This window comes from Sinohyriopsis cumingii, chromosome 18, assembly GCF_028554795.1.
Source record: "Sinohyriopsis cumingii isolate HCF-2022 chromosome 18, ASM2855479v2, whole genome shotgun sequence".
In the NCBI taxonomy this organism is placed as follows: domain Eukaryota; kingdom Metazoa; phylum Mollusca; class Bivalvia; order Unionida; family Unionidae; genus Sinohyriopsis; species Sinohyriopsis cumingii.
Window position 1 is genome coordinate 72,485,350 of NC_142978.1, and position 16,181 is coordinate 72,501,530.

Sequence of the window (16,181 nt, forward strand, 5' to 3'; positions counted from 1 at the left end):
AAAAAATGGAACATACCAATGGCAAGAAGGAAACTTGAGGTATATAATACCAGGAAGCTATATTTATCTGATTTAGGTTTTGTCTACGTATAATTTGTTGATATCTTTCATATTTGTTGGTTAAAACTGACACAAAATCTCATCTAGACAACCAATGTCAACCAGATATACAGATATTTTATAAGTAACCAAGTGCTGAAGGTTCCTTCCATCAAGCCATCTTTTACACAGGTTCAGTTTCTTCTGAATTGATCACTTTGAAAAGTTGTTGTTGTTGTAGGGTTTAACGCCATTTTTCAGCACACAATAGGCTATACATGGCGGCCAGTATTAATGGTGGAAGAAGAACCCGGGAAAACCACGGAAAGAACCACCGACCCACAAGAAGCTACTGGCAAGCTTTCTCACATACCCACATTAGCCGAATCCTAGACTCGAACCCATGCAGACAGAGGTGAGATGGTAGTGATCTGTAACAGAGAATGCTTTAGACCACTCAGCCACTTAGGGCCCCATTTTGAAAAGTAAGAATGTTACTAAATAAATAACATTAACACAAATGCAATGTTACAGACTGTTTCTTACTTGCATTTCCTTTCCACACAGATTTTTTCTCAACTCTACCTTTACACAAATTGTGTATCATTCTAAGTTTGAGAAAAAAGAATGAATGTCAGGCAACTAATTTATGAAGTATATCAAGTATATGTAAAATGAACTTAACTTTTTTTTGTGCAGATAGTTTATTCATCAGTATAGCTCTGTAATAATAAAAATCAGAGAAAGCTGTTTTAATCACTCATTATCACAAATGTCCATGCTTTGTTATGGGATGCTTATTTTATCCCTTTCTTGGCAGAAAAACATAAGGTATCAAATTTAGTCTTTTCACTGCATGCGCTTCCATTTTCCAAGACTCTACAAGAAGAGGGAGAGGAATGATATTATGATGGCATTCTCTGTGTATTTTCAAAAGTCAGACTGTTGTTTGAGTGACTTTATCTACATATGGGGGAGGGGGATTCAATGGAGCTTTGGGTATTCAACAGTATGGATATAAATGTTTGTCAACAGAATTTTACCATTATGTTTGGGTCACTACAGACACTAATTGGAATTTAATACTATGCTTGTGCCACTATAGACTCTAATACAAATTTAACATTACAATTCTGGGTCAAAACACACTCCAGTAGCACTGTGATGGAGAGTTCTACACCACCCCATGTATTTTGACCTATTTATTCAAGTGTCAAAGTGACCTAGTAGCCACAATGTGAATTTGAAACTCTGAAAATTTTTGCTGCAGCTTTACCATTATGCAAACATCAATTAAACTGCTAAAATACTGATTATGCTTCCCAATATTAAACATAAAATTAATAAATATACAAGGGCTAACCTATAACTCATAATCTCTATACTACATGCATACACTTTCCAAAATGCATATTTGGCCAAGTTGCTGTACACCTACACAAATTGCTCACATTCAAAATATAAAGTGTGACCTAGCAACACTTAAGTACTTCTATGCAAGCTGTCTACATGACAAAACTGAATAGTATCTATACAACAAGAATGTTGCTTTGTGACAACTCTTGCAATGAAGGTGCAGCAAAAGTAACTATGTCTGGAAAAAAATATTTTTAGCAGCATACGGTATGAAATGGTGAAAGCTGTATTGATTATTGCATGACACAAGTTGTTAATGATGCTTTATTTAACTCATTTATTACATCATTTAACCTTTCAAAATGAAACACAGACCTGCAGAGATGATGCAAGGGCCATTATCTAGCAATATCTCCTCCTCATCACCAAAACAAGTGGGAGTAGAAACCAAATGGGAGAACACGAAAAATCACTAGAGTTCATTATTTACCACACACTTCCTTCTCCACATGGTTATGGCCCTTGAATACTATTTCTGAGCAAAATCTGTTCCTTATAAGTATATAAAGATTGTTCGGTGCTGAGAACACCTATTCACAGTTTGCCATCTCAAGAGGGCAAATGCATAGCTAGTTTCAACATGCTGAGAACTTTATCGTTGCTTTGTACAACTTTCCATGACTCAGGGGTTATTTTCCCACCACCATTTCACACATTAACCCCTAGCGACGACTTAACGGGGCAGGAGGTAGTAGCCTACTGCCGAGCTCTGCAGCATCATGGTCATGCAGGATACACTAAAGTGGGTGGTATGATAGAAAGGTAGACAGATGTAGCTCTACAATGATACCAAATAATCTGGAATATCTAGTTGCACTACAAAATACAGATTAAAAAACCTCATTTTTTGGACCCGACTTTTTTTAAAACCCAAAATTGGACCATGGTCAGAATCAGATTTTGTGTCTGGATTTTAGACTTTTTGGTCTCAGATCCAAGGCAAACCGCTATGAACTGCAAAACAGACAGATAAGCCTTTGCAAAAAGTAGGATAAGATGGGCATTTGGAATAAAGAGTGGTCTCCATACAAAAATAATGGCTCCGTTTAGCAAATTTTTTTTTTAAAAATCCAACTTTTACCCTTCTGCTCATGCATGAGTCAAATAGCCAATGAAAAACGATGTTTCTAACACAACTAGGCAGTATGTTATTGAAAGATGACCGGGGATTTGGTGTTTTCGAGTCTATTCAAAAATAGCTTTCAAAATGTGTTTCCTACTCGATTTTCAGGTGAAAATGACAAAAAGCTCCAGGGGATAATGTGTTAAAAATATTACACAACATACATCCCAACCTGCTGTTGTGTTGCAATGAATTTTACTTTAACTACCAAGATTTTTGAAACTTTGCTTGAAATCTTAATTCTTTTTTGGTGGATAATCTAGCCCCACAACTGACATTGTTTTAGAATAATCCTGTTTTATGAGAAATTTCACTTCTTCCTTCACTTTTTTCATTCTGTTATTCATTCTGCACCTTCCCATCACTACTGACTTGAAGTTGAAAATAATCAGTAATTTTTAACCCAGCCATGCTTAAGTTTGATTACTGTCTCACCTTCAGGAAATAGACAAAGGTTTGCACATGAACATAAGAGGAAAGGGAATCAACTGCAGAACTCCTCTAAGACACATGTTTGTGTTATAAATAATGTGCAGGATTTCCAAGCATCCTTTTGAATTAACCTACATTAGCATACTTTAGATGGACAGAGGTATTTTTAATCAAACAAGTATACTTACTTTGTGTTTTATTCTTAGATTCTTATGTATTCAGTTTACCTTAGCAAGTAACTAAAAATTCTATACCATGCAGAATGCATCTGTATATGCATGACTCTCAACTAATTTGAGGGAGTTCTCACACATGGCTGGTTTTTAAGTGGACAGAGTAATACAATTTGCAAGACTTGGTGGCATCTCTGAAACTATAACATTTGGTTCAACTGGTTCTACCTTTGATTCTTGATGTGGCTTTGATTCAACAGCTTAAACAGAAGATCCTCAAAATGATGCTGATATATGCTTGCTGACCATGACAAAGCATATTGAGTTCATCATTTCAATCCACATGAAAAAATTTGGCAATTATAAGTGTATTGTTCATGAATACCTGTCCAGGTATAGCTTGGAAGGCTCAATATGAATTAGCTTGGTGCTAATGCCAATTCACTCCACCCAGTATGAAACTGAATTTTTCATTGGACAAAATTCTGTAGTGGGTAGAGTTTGGGGATTCATCAATTATCTTTCACACAAAGCCAAGATGTTTGTTTGAATGAGTTACTTTCATTAACTAGTGGAATACCATATATACTCCCTTATAAGATGAGACCAGCCACAAACTGTACAGACCTAGATCTGCCACTGTATAATGTGCCAGCAGACCTAAGTCAGTACAGTTTGATATGAGTAATCAAAAGAAGAAACAACATAGACCCTGATCTGCATGCCCATTATGCTATGGCAGATCAGGAATTTTACTGTTTGAAGTCTGATTCAACTTATAAGCGAGTATATACAGTAGATATTGTCATGACAGTGTGATGACAGGAAACTCGGATGATGCTGTTTTTCTGTAAACTAAACATGAGTAAGCTGATCAATAAATGATAACCACAACGAATCATGCTATGTAAACAATTTTTCATGCTATTATGTATATGTGGTCATATTATCATTTTAAGCAATTCAGAAATTTTACTTTTCATTCTATGAAAGCTCAAACCTCAAAAACTGATTCTACCAAATTTCAAATTTTGCAATAGTTACTTAGTATAGGTGCTCCCAAATTTAAAACTAGAAATAAGAATGCCAAAATTATATATGGTGTTTGGTACTGCTTGGGTAACAGAACAATGTTCTTTTTTATAGTGGGCTATGGTATGTTTCAGATTCCAGACTTTCTAAAAAGAAGCAATTCACAATAGGCTGTATTTGAAATGAGTGCCATGAACAGCATTTCATCCACCTGCCCCGTGTTTAATAGTCCTCTATATAGATAACTGAAATTTGTTAAAAGAAACCATTTTTCTACTTTCAGTCACAGTGAATCTGATCACTGACCTTTTAAGCCGAAAATAAATAGGCTTCTTCCTTATTGTATGTGCAAACCATAGACAATGTTTGGTCCAAATCTGTGGTGTAGACCTACTGTTATTGTGTGGAAACAATCTGCATTATTCCAGTCACAGTGACCATGACCTTCAGACTCTAAAACTGACAGTGCTCATCCCCAAGTGCAAACCATTAGCAAAGTTTGGTAAACGTAGATGTTGCAAAGCCATTTTTCTTCTTTCAGTCAGCAATCTTAGATCTTTTGGTCTTTTGGCCTCAAACTCAATAAGAATCTTCTTAATCTAAGTGCAAAACAGCCTCAATGTTTGGTAACTGTATATGGTGAAGAGCTGGAGAAATTGTGTGAAAACCATTTTTCTTCTTTCAGCCACAATGACACTCACTTTTTGAGCTCAAAATCAATAGGGTTCTTCCTTAAACCAAGTACAAGCCATCTACAGAGGTTGGTAACTGTAGATGAAGAACTAGATTTATTGAGAGGAAAAGAAACTGGTAACAGACAGACATAGAGTATCATAACAAAATATATTTTACCTTATGGCTGATGTATAAAATGTGTTTTAATCAATGAAATTGATTAAATTGAATATTATCACCACAGAGATATTTTTCAATTCAAAATGAGAGTAACCTGATGTTGAACAAGAATATTGTGGACTGACAGATACAAGAAGAGCATATTTAATTTCTGAGTAAAGATCAAACAAACCTACCTCAATACAAGTATTGCAGACACTGCAGTGTGAGCACCTTGGTGGTCGATAAAATTGGCAAGTTGTGCACCATTTCATCCGCACTGTGATTCCTTTGATCTCAACATTCCTGTATAAAGGAGCTCTAAAATCATCATCCCTAACTTCATCTTCATGAGCTAAAAATGCAAATAAAAGAAGATACACCATATATACTCATCTGTAAGTCGAATTGCAACCATATCTGCTTTCACATAATGAACCAGTAGATCTAGGTCATTGCAGTATGTTACTGGCAATCAGTAAAACAAAACAACATAGACGTGCATCTTCTGGCACATCATGTGATAGCATATGAGGGTCTATGCTGTCTGCAGTTTCACACAACCTGTAAATGAGAATATACAGTAGTAGTTTCAACAGTACAATGTTTTAAACCTGTCTTTCATAAATTACATACATTTATAAATGAAACAGCAAATGTACTATAAATCACAGTACCTGAGGATAATAAAATTTAAAAAATGGTAATACATATATTGTAATTTCTGCAAATTGACTAAATAGGGATGGTAAAAATATTGCTTTACATTTAAACAAAATCGATGTGTGCTGCTATGCAAAATGCAGGAAATAATTTGTGGTTGCCTTATTCCTACACAATGGATAATCAAACAATACATAATATGAACCTCTACTGACTCAGAATGAGTTTAAAACATTACAGACAAAATAACATTCAGAGCAACATATATAATCCATCTATTCACTTGCTATGATTAAATTTGTTTCCATATCATGACATGAAACAGAAACTTCTATTATCTAACCCAGATTACAAGTTTACAGAATTCAGGGTCTGTTTTATGATGCATGACAGAATGATTCATTATACAGTGTAATTTCTAAAACAAGAGTCTTTCAAAAGGACTGACACTCTACTGGTCAAAAAGAATTTCCAGGAATTCAAGTTGCTGAGCGTTGAAGTGTCTCCAATACTCCTGAATGACAGAACTTTCAGATCAGCCACTGCGGCACCTATATTCAATGTAAAATTAGCACCATTTTCATTTAGTACAAAACTAGATGCCATTAGAAGACCTGGTAAAAAAAACACATCCTGATATGATCATCCATTCAGTAAAATTAGTGAAAGATTTTCAACATGTTTATAGTAACAGCCATATTTGTAGCTTGATTGGCACCATTTTCATTCCTCGCTCACTAGAAGCATGATTAGTCTTCTGGTAAAATTCCATGTCAATATGGCCTTCCAATTGGGAGGAATAGCAATATCAAGTGCAATGAGTCTATGCTCTTCAAATAAGTAATAAAAAGAGTGAAAGACAACAAGCTTTGTAAAATGTAAGAAATATATTTATTTCCCTAGAATACAAAGTGAAAATGAGAAAAAACAACTTATTACTGGTATTGCAAATTAAATCCCAAAATAATTCAAGTAGTACAGAAACAAGTCCTAGTAATTTAAAGTCCTGAATAAAATTCAGTAAAAGTCACACACAAATCCCAAAACTGAAGTTGATGACATGTCTGTGGTAGCTATTGAAGTGTTGATGTGTCAACAGTCTTTTGCTGAATCACAGAAATATAATTCCAGGTTTGAATATACTTTAATTCCAGTGAATGTCTCTATCAAAGAATTTTATCAGAACACTTTTGTATTTCCAGAGAAAATAATCACTTGAATTAATAATCTGAACAAAAAAGATTCCAGCCCAAAACTCCTGGTCACAACATATAATACAACTTAAAAGTGCTAGATGATAAAGCATGAATGACCAAGTCCTCACAATCACGATATTATATAGTTCTCTACTTGATCTCAGGTCACAGTTAGCATTTTCTTAAAAAAACATTACGTAATTGAAAATAACATTCTAGAATGACCTGGATGTTTCAAAACCATACCCTGTAAAATTCTCTTAGGAAAGTATAAAACCCTGACCCGAATAAACAAATTTACTTCTTCTATTAATAAAGATCCTGATATTAAGCCCATAAGCACAGAGATCAATTGAACTATGTATTAGCTTTTAACAAAAAATGAAATAAAAAAATAAAAAAGTCAATCAGGTCAAGCAAGTAGGTCAAGTCCAGCATACAATGTTAAATTACAATAGCATGTAATGAAATGATTTTAAAAAAATTAAACTAACCAATAAACAATTAAATTAAATATGTATAACACTTCCCCACATAAAGAAAAAGAAAGATTTATGCAATAAAGCTTTCTTTTTACTATAAGTCAAAATTATACCTGTGGTAAAAAAGAAATTACATAAGATGAAAACTGATGAATGACGCACAGTAAATGTGAAACAATATATTTCTATACACGTGAAGTGCATCTGCTATTAAATTGTCTTTTCCCTTGATAAGACCTGAAGTCAATATTATATTCCTGTAACAACAAATTTAACATTAATAATCTCTAGATTTTTGTTTTTCATCTTGCCAATGAAAGTAAGCAGGTTGTGACCACTAAACACATAATCAGAGAAGGAGCTCAATTAATATATACTTCAAAGTGTTGAAATGCCAGTATCAAAGCCAAACATTCCTTCTTGATTGTGGAATAATTTCTCTGGTGCTTATTTGATTTAGTAGAAAAATAGCAACTAGACAATCTACACCATTTTTGTCTTCTTAAATTAATACTGCTCCAACCCCAACATCACTTGCATCAACAGTTAAATGATTGACTAAACTTGGAGCTGTAAGAACTGGTGCACTCTTTAGTACTTTAGTATGGCCTTTAACTTATCAAAAGCCTCCTGACATTTTTCAGACCAATAAAATTTGGTTTTCTTGCTCAATAAATTTGTCAGGGGTTCAGCAATTATGGAAAAATTTACAACAGTATCCAGCCATACCCAAAAAATCACATCAGTTGCTTTTTACTGATAGGCACAGGGAATTCAGAGATAGCCTTGACCTTAGCATCTATAGGTTTAACATGTTGATGTCCCACAGTATGTCCTAGAAATGTAACATAAGCATGGAAAAACTCACTTTTAGATAAATTAATTGTCAAATTTGCATCAGTGAGCCTGTCAAAGAATTTCCGAATTGTTGCTAAATGATCTTTCCAGGTGTTGTTGTAGATGATGACATCATCAATGTATGCATCACAATTATCTAGACCAGATGCAATTATGTTCATTAAACATTGAAAAGTACTAGGAATCCTTTCATCCCAAATGGCATCACTTTATACTGATGAACTTCATCTGGAGTCACCAATGACAAAATATCCTTTGCCCTTTTCATCAGTGGAATTTGCCAAAGTCCTTTCAGAAGGTCAAATGTGGTGACATACTTGCACTTCAATTTTGCCAATACAGTCAACGATTCTTGGTAATGAAAATGAATCTGTTTTAGTCACACTGTTCACCTTTCTATAATTGGTGCACATGCAGAAAGTATTATCTGGTTTCAGAACAAGTATACATGGTAAACTCCAGAAACTTTTATTCGGTTCTATGAAATCAGTCTCCAGCAAACATTGAATTTCTTTTTTTAAGCATTCCTGTTGGAGAGGGTTCATCATTTGTTGATGTTGTTTCACGAGCGTGGAGTTTACAATTTCAACTTCTTGGTAGATTTTATTTGTTCTTGTAGGAACATCTGGATATAAGTGCTAATATTCAATTAATAACCAGTTTAATTAATTCTTTTCTTGTTGCTGAAAATTTGAGTTTTTGGTCCAGATTATTCATAATTTCTGCATTCTGAAGATTTGTTACAACAAAATCTATACTGCCCGAATGCATACCATCACTTAAATCCTCAGCGTATGGGATAGGTACAACTAAATTAATTACATGATTAACCTGGCTATCCCTTTCAACATACTGGTACTCCTTTAATACATGTACATCCCAGGAGTACTATTATTGCAATTAAACTCATTTTCTTCTAAACTTTGTAAGGGCCATAATACCCAATCTGAAGAAAATTTTGAAGAACGAGCAAGAGAGAACTCTATCAGCAGACTAAAAAAGTTCTCTCCATTGTAGTTCTGTCAAACCAGTTTTACTTTTGACTATAAATGCTGAATACTAAATGCAAGCATAATTGGCTGGAAAATTCCAGACATAAAATTTGACCACTGATCAGATTGAACAGATTTTGGGAAGGCCAAACTGAGTAAAAAAAACTTTAGCAAAGCTTTTACTATAGCTTTAGTTTTAATATTCCTCAAAGGAATTGCCTCTGTGAATCTTGTTGATGCACACATTATGGTCAACAAGTTGTTGTTGTTGTAGGGTTTAAGGCCATTTTTCAGCACACGATAGTCTATACATGGCGGCCAGTATTAATGGTGGAGCAAGAACCCGTGAAAACCCTGGAAAGAACCACCGACCCACGAGAAGCTACTGGCAAGCTTTCTCACATACCCACATTGGCTGAATCTGAGACTCGAACCCACGCAGACAGTTGAGATGGCAATGATCTGTAACGGAGAGCGCTTTAGACCACTCGGGTCAACAAGTATTGGTTACCTGACTTGGTCTTTGGTAAGGGACGGACACAATCTACATTATTCTGCTAAATGGTTCATCAAATGTAGGAATAGGTTGCAGATAAGCCTTAGGTATCTTCTGATTGGGTTTTCCTACAATCTGACAAGTAACAAGATCTGCAGTATTTACAAACATCACTTTTAATTTTGTACAATAGAAGTGATTCCAGATCTTGTGATAAATCTCATCAATCCCTAAATGACAAGCCAAAGAAATTTCATGGGCCAGACTAAGTATTTCCTGCCTGTACATTTTTGGAACTTCAGTTTGATAGTTCACTGACCACTTTCACAGCAGGTACCTCAGGTGGTCTCCATTTTCTCATAAGAATCCCATTTTTAATGAAATAATAAACAGGTACTTCTGTAGCATCAGTTTGAACCAAACAGGAGATCTCAGAATCTTTTTCCTATTTGATGACAAGTGATTGTCGCTTGTCACCCTGATTAGAAGCAATAAGAATCAGACCAGCACACATTTTATTTAAGACCAACTAGACAAGATAGGACACCACAGGAAATCTTCCAGTGAAAAGCCCAGGCTGATATGACTTTCCAATCATGAGGAGTAGGAACAAGATTTTCAAGATGGTTGCTGTGGTGGTTGAAGGATGTCATATTGGCACCATTTTATTTTAGGACCAACTAAATATCACGAAAAGTCTTTTAGTGAAAACTATATGTTCATATAACCTTCTGTTCAGAAATAGCAATAACAAGATTTCATGATGACTGCTGCAGGCATCAGATAGGCACCATTTTTATTTTGGATCAACTCATAAGAAGTTTTAGTGAAATCCCTTGTTGATACAACCATCCATTCAGGTGAGATAGCTAGAACAAAAGTTTCAAGATGGCTGCCGTGGTGGAAATACTGGCCTTCTGGGTGACACCAATTTTATTTAAGACCAACTAAACCTCGTAAGAAGTCTCCTGATGAAAAATCCATGCTGATATGACATTCTGTGAAGAAGAATGTTCATTTAGGACTAACTAGATACCACAAGAAGTTTACAGGTGAAAGCTCATGTTGATAATGACCATACAGTCGAAAGAACAGCCATAACAAGATTTTAAAGACGGATACTGTGGCTTCCATATTGTATGTTCAAGCAGTACAATTATCAAGTAGTTGAAGTAGCAATAACAAATGTGTGCTAATGGAAGGATGGATGATGGACATCAGAACATCCCATAAGCTCTTCTGCTTTATTACCAGAAGAGTAGCAGTTAGCCAGTAGGCAATACCCGACAATCTGAATATATTTCTTCAACATTATTTAAACAACAGTCTAATCAGTATCCTGATTAGAATAATACTATGTTCCAAGATAAATAGCTGTATACCTTGCCAAGAGAGAAAGCAAGTTGCTAGCTACTTTTCTTGGAAGATAAACATGCATCACAACAGTCAACCTCTGAAAGAAACACGATGATGGTTTTACCTGTATAAAATGGAATAAATGTGTGGTGTGTCTAGAACTTTTTCACTGACTCCCACTTATCTTTTTCCAGAGTTTCTCTGTGTGTCTTGCTTAGAATCTGAGACTTTTATGTATATGATATGCAACTGTTTTGATGCAGTTCATCCCAAAGTAAAATGTAGGTTCAATCTCAACCTCATAAATTTTTTGGGTACAAATAGTTACTGTTAGACACAAACTTTACAAACATGTTAACAGATAAAACTGGATACAAATTTTGTTACGTGCTGATTATAGTGTAGACATGGGAAACCAAAGAGCAAGATTTGTAGCAGACTGGAAAAGGATATATGATGTAAATCGCATAAATTTGTTGCAATGCTTTAATGATGTCTCAAATATTGAGCACAATACAATTGATCATCATGGCATTAATATCTAATTTTTTCAATTTATTTTATAGTGTCTGCAAGTGGTTGAATAATCCAACCTAATGATTCTGTTTCCATACATAATTCATCGGCTTCTACATGAACAAGTTCGTAGTATTGTAAAACCATTCAAGATTTAATCAATACAATAAATGTTTGAAATGAATAGAATAAAAAAAAACAATCAAGAAAATCAAAGACAGTACAGTTAAGATTATTTCCACTGACGCATTGTGGTTTCATTAACTGGCTTCCAAATTATATGGAAGAAATTACATTTGATTCGCTGCTGACAGTAGATAAAATAGAATGTGCAAGCCAAGGTTTAAATAGGGCCTGGTGTTAATAGGACTTCAAGGTACAGTGTACGACTACAAAGGATTGTATGACTACACTTGATTCTTTCTGTCTCATCTTGAGCACTAAAGAAACATGTCAAACCTCACTGGTTATATCATCTGAGTAATGTGTTCAAAATGGAATTAAAAAATAAAAATAACACCCAACACAATATAGATAATATAATTACTGAGCAAAAAAATGAATTACCAACTCAATAATACATCCCTTTAAACTTGTTATTTGGTTTACAAAATGCACAGGTTTTGGGTCTGATAATGTTATTAGCATATGAAATCTGAGATGCAATGAAAAATGCCACTACATTAATCTACTTCTCTCTCATTCTCTTTTGCTCTCTGCTCTCCAATCTGCCTAGGTAATTTATTATCATATACCTAGTCATATAAAAGCATTTTGAGTGCTTCTATCATGCGTTTTTTTAAAAGTACATTTCACTCTGAGAAGTATCACTGTATATATGGGTTGGTTAATAGGATATAGGTGTCATGCAGAGGTAATTTACAGAAATTCCTTTTCGATGGACTTCAAATACAGCAGTACACAATTTCTGAATACTGAACTACAGAAATTTATTTAATTACAACCATCCAATACTTCATGGAAAAAACATTAATATTAATGTAATCCTTTGCCACCTTCATAGATTTAAGAAAATGGTAATTTCCAATAAAAGTTACATTTCAGCCACACATAGTCAAGAAATATTTAACACTAGATATACTTTAACTGCAAGCAGTTACATGTAAGAGGTTTTAGTGAGCATACAAATTTTCTGTACATATATTTTTTATTCCATGTTTTTACAGAGATTAAGAAACTGGTTGGGTTTTATGGAGTTTAATGCAATTTTTCAGCACAGTATATTTGGTGAAGGAAGAACCTGGGATGAAACACCAACCCACAGGAACCTATTACATGTATAAGGCTTTCTCACAGACCCACACTGGTTGACCTGAGACTCGAGATGTGAACAGAGGTGAGTTGTGAGTGATCTGTAAAGTCAATAAACTTAGACCACTCAAGTAACTCGGGGCCCCTTAAAGATTAGGAAAATAAAAATACAGGAATCAAATGATACTGTAAGCTAGAAATCAGAGCTCGAGATTTTGTGCCAAACAATCACAAGTGACTTTGCTTTTGAACAAGAATTCCTCAAAGGGACTGATACTACTCAGCAAAGGGAATTTCCAGGATTTCAAGATAGGACCATTTCTTTCTAGAGTCAAGTGTTGAAACCATTTTTGATATTCTTCAGTGATGACAAGACTTTCAAATTAGCTTCTGTGGTATACATACTGGATGTCAGCTTTGCATCATTTTCATTCTGGGCAAAGATGACATCATTAGAAGTCTTTTGGTGAAAATCCCACATCATAATGATTATCAATTTAGGGGAAGTAGTGGTGGCAACAAAACTTTTAGAGTCACCATTTTGATTTAGGACCATCTGAGCATGATAAGAAGTCTATTGGTGGAAACACCATGTTTTAATATATTATTCATTTGGACAGGAGTAGAGATACAATATTTTCAAAATATGACTTTCCATTCAGGTGGCACTCTACAATTCTGTATTTTGCAGAGAGATTTTTGAAGAATTAGGATTTTCCCCCCGTTTTCCTCAACGGTTATAATAGCTTTTTAAAAAGACCTTGATTATCTCAGGTACTTTTCAAAGAACTTTTAATTCCCTTTTTTTGGTGTATGATTGATGTGTGTGATAGAGAATACAACTTGACCTTCTGATGTGCACCTTTCAAAAACTGCTTTGACCTGGAGATACATTGTATAAAAAAGAGCCAATAATTTGTTTGTATTTTATATATTTGGTAATATATTCATTGCACTTTAAGAAGCTGGTATTGTCTAGTCTGACAAAATTCATTTCCCTATTTTAACTGCTAAAGATAAAGAACTTTTGACTAATTCAGGCTGAGTTTATTTTTAGCACAAGGGAGCAGTTATTTTAGTTAGCTGTGTACTTAAATCATGTACAATTTCAACAATCACAATATCCAAAGAAATTTCAGCCACATTACAAGACATTAACATTGAGGTATTCCAACATTCTATCCACAGTACATGCTGCAAATGTAAACAACTTCACCTTGCACCCAAAACTCTCTCAGAAGTTTATAATATCTGTAGAGTGTGCCATTAAATGGAAAAGTAATGCCAAGATTTTCAAGATGGCTGTTGTAGTGACCATTTAAGGCCAACTGGTCATCATAAGAAGTCTTCTGGTCAATATCTTTTCTGCCAAAGAAGAATTGTCCCAACAAGATTTTTAAGATGCCTGCAATGGTGACCATACTGGATGTCAGATCAGAATGGACCAATCAGATATCATTAGAAGTCTTTCACTGAAAGACCCATATTGATATGACGATCCATTAAGGAAGACTAGTGATTACAAGATTTTCAATATAGCTGCTGTGATGGATGGCAGAGTGATCTTAAATCTAGGACCATAATATTAAGTCTTTCAGTGACAACCCCATGTTGATATTACCATCCATTCAGGAGGTGTAGTAAAAGATTTTCAAGATGGCTGCTGTTGTGGATATACCGGATCGCAGATCAGCACAATTTTCATTTAGGACCAAACTGACATCCTAAGAAGATTTTAGTGAAAACCCTATGTTCATAAGTCCATCTATTCAAGATGAATAGTGATAACAAGATTTTCAAGTTGGCCACTGTGACAACCATATTAGATATCCCAGCTGCACCATTTTCATTTACAACCAATTAGATCATGGGATGAATGTGTGTTGGAAGTTTTAAAGCAATATGTTAAGTAGTTTAGGATAACAAACTTGTACTGATAGAAGAATGGATAGATGAAAGACAACAGAACATCCCATATCACTTCTTGTCTATGATGAAGAGTTACCAGTACACTAAGTAAGCTTATCACCTGCAATGCATCCAACTTAGTCCCATTGATAAATATTTTTATTTTTCTCAGATTTTTCCTTAGATGGCTAACCAGTTAAGAATAGTGTATGCAACAGAAAGCAACATTAAAGCCTAAACTGAAAATACAATGTTTGATAAATTTTAGCAATGGCTTTCTGGGATGGGTGACAGTGTAAACAGGTCTGAACTGGACAGTTCTAGAAAGGTCACCTGCACTAAAAATTATTCTCATTTCCTTCAAATGCAGCCATGTCCAGAAAATCTAATATAAACCTATATGTTTTGAATGCTATGCCCAAATCATTATCTAATGAAAATACAATAATCATGACACATCTAAACTTCTAACAAATGTTCTGGATTTCATCAAGAAAGATGAAAAATTAAAGAAATTTGAAAGGATCCCAATTAGCGCAGTGATTCCTAGAATTGCATAAATGGCAAAATTCATATTTAAAAAGTTTTTTTAAATATAATGTATCATCCACAGATGCATCCATATCTAATTATTTTATGTAATTAATCAGGTAATTTTGGTGCATATTTGAAACAAAAATGAAATGTTGAAAAATAAAATATTTCCTTGCTGCAGTAGAAAGCATCAGATTTAGATTTGAATTTTGTAATGCACAAAACATGAGTGCATGAATTGTTACTCTAATGTGTTTTCTTCACCCTGAGGTACAGCTTTAGTGTGAATAACACAACAGTAAAACCTGTCTTGAGAGACCACTGCTATGAGAGACCGCCTGTCTTGAGAGACCAGGTTCTCCATGTACAGATTTAGAGATTATATAGTGTTATAACCTGTTATGAGAGACCACCTGTCATGAGAGACCATTATGTTTTGGCAGAAGGGGTGGTCTTTCAAGACAGGTTCCACTGTACTATGGGTGACTTGGTTCTTCCAATTTAATGGGACCATGTTAAAAAAAATCTGGCTCTGGTATCGTAGCTGGAGTAATGCTCAATCTGGTTTGAAAAGATTTATGAATTTGCACATTTTTTGACCATTTTCTGCAGAGAAGTGTTTTTATTTTGTTTATTTAAGATGACAAAGAGATAATTGGGGTGCTTGGTCCAGTCGAATGTGAGGAATATAATTATTTGCTTTTAGATCTGAGAGCATTAAAACCGAAAATTCACCATTCAAAATTCAGAGTTAAAAATCAACACAATGGTGCTGCTAATCTTGATTTAAATTGTGTGCCAATGTTAAGGCAACCAATATATATGTTGATTTGTCTTTCTAAATAATTCTGAAATAACA

The 16,181-nt window shown here is 34.5% G+C and overlaps 1 protein-coding gene across 1 annotated transcript in view; it reads right to left on the reverse strand.

Annotated features, from left to right (window-relative positions):
* Positions 1–16,181, reverse strand: part of LOC149776962 (palmitoyltransferase ZDHHC8B-like) — a 77,021-nt gene that overhangs the window by 38,991 nt on the left and 21,849 nt on the right. Inside the window, exon 3 of the mRNA XM_089941677.1 lies at positions 5,247–5,404. Within this exon, the coding sequence (XP_089797803.1) occupies positions 5,247–5,404 (158 nt within the window). The remainder of the gene's footprint in view (positions 1–5,246; positions 5,405–16,181) is intronic.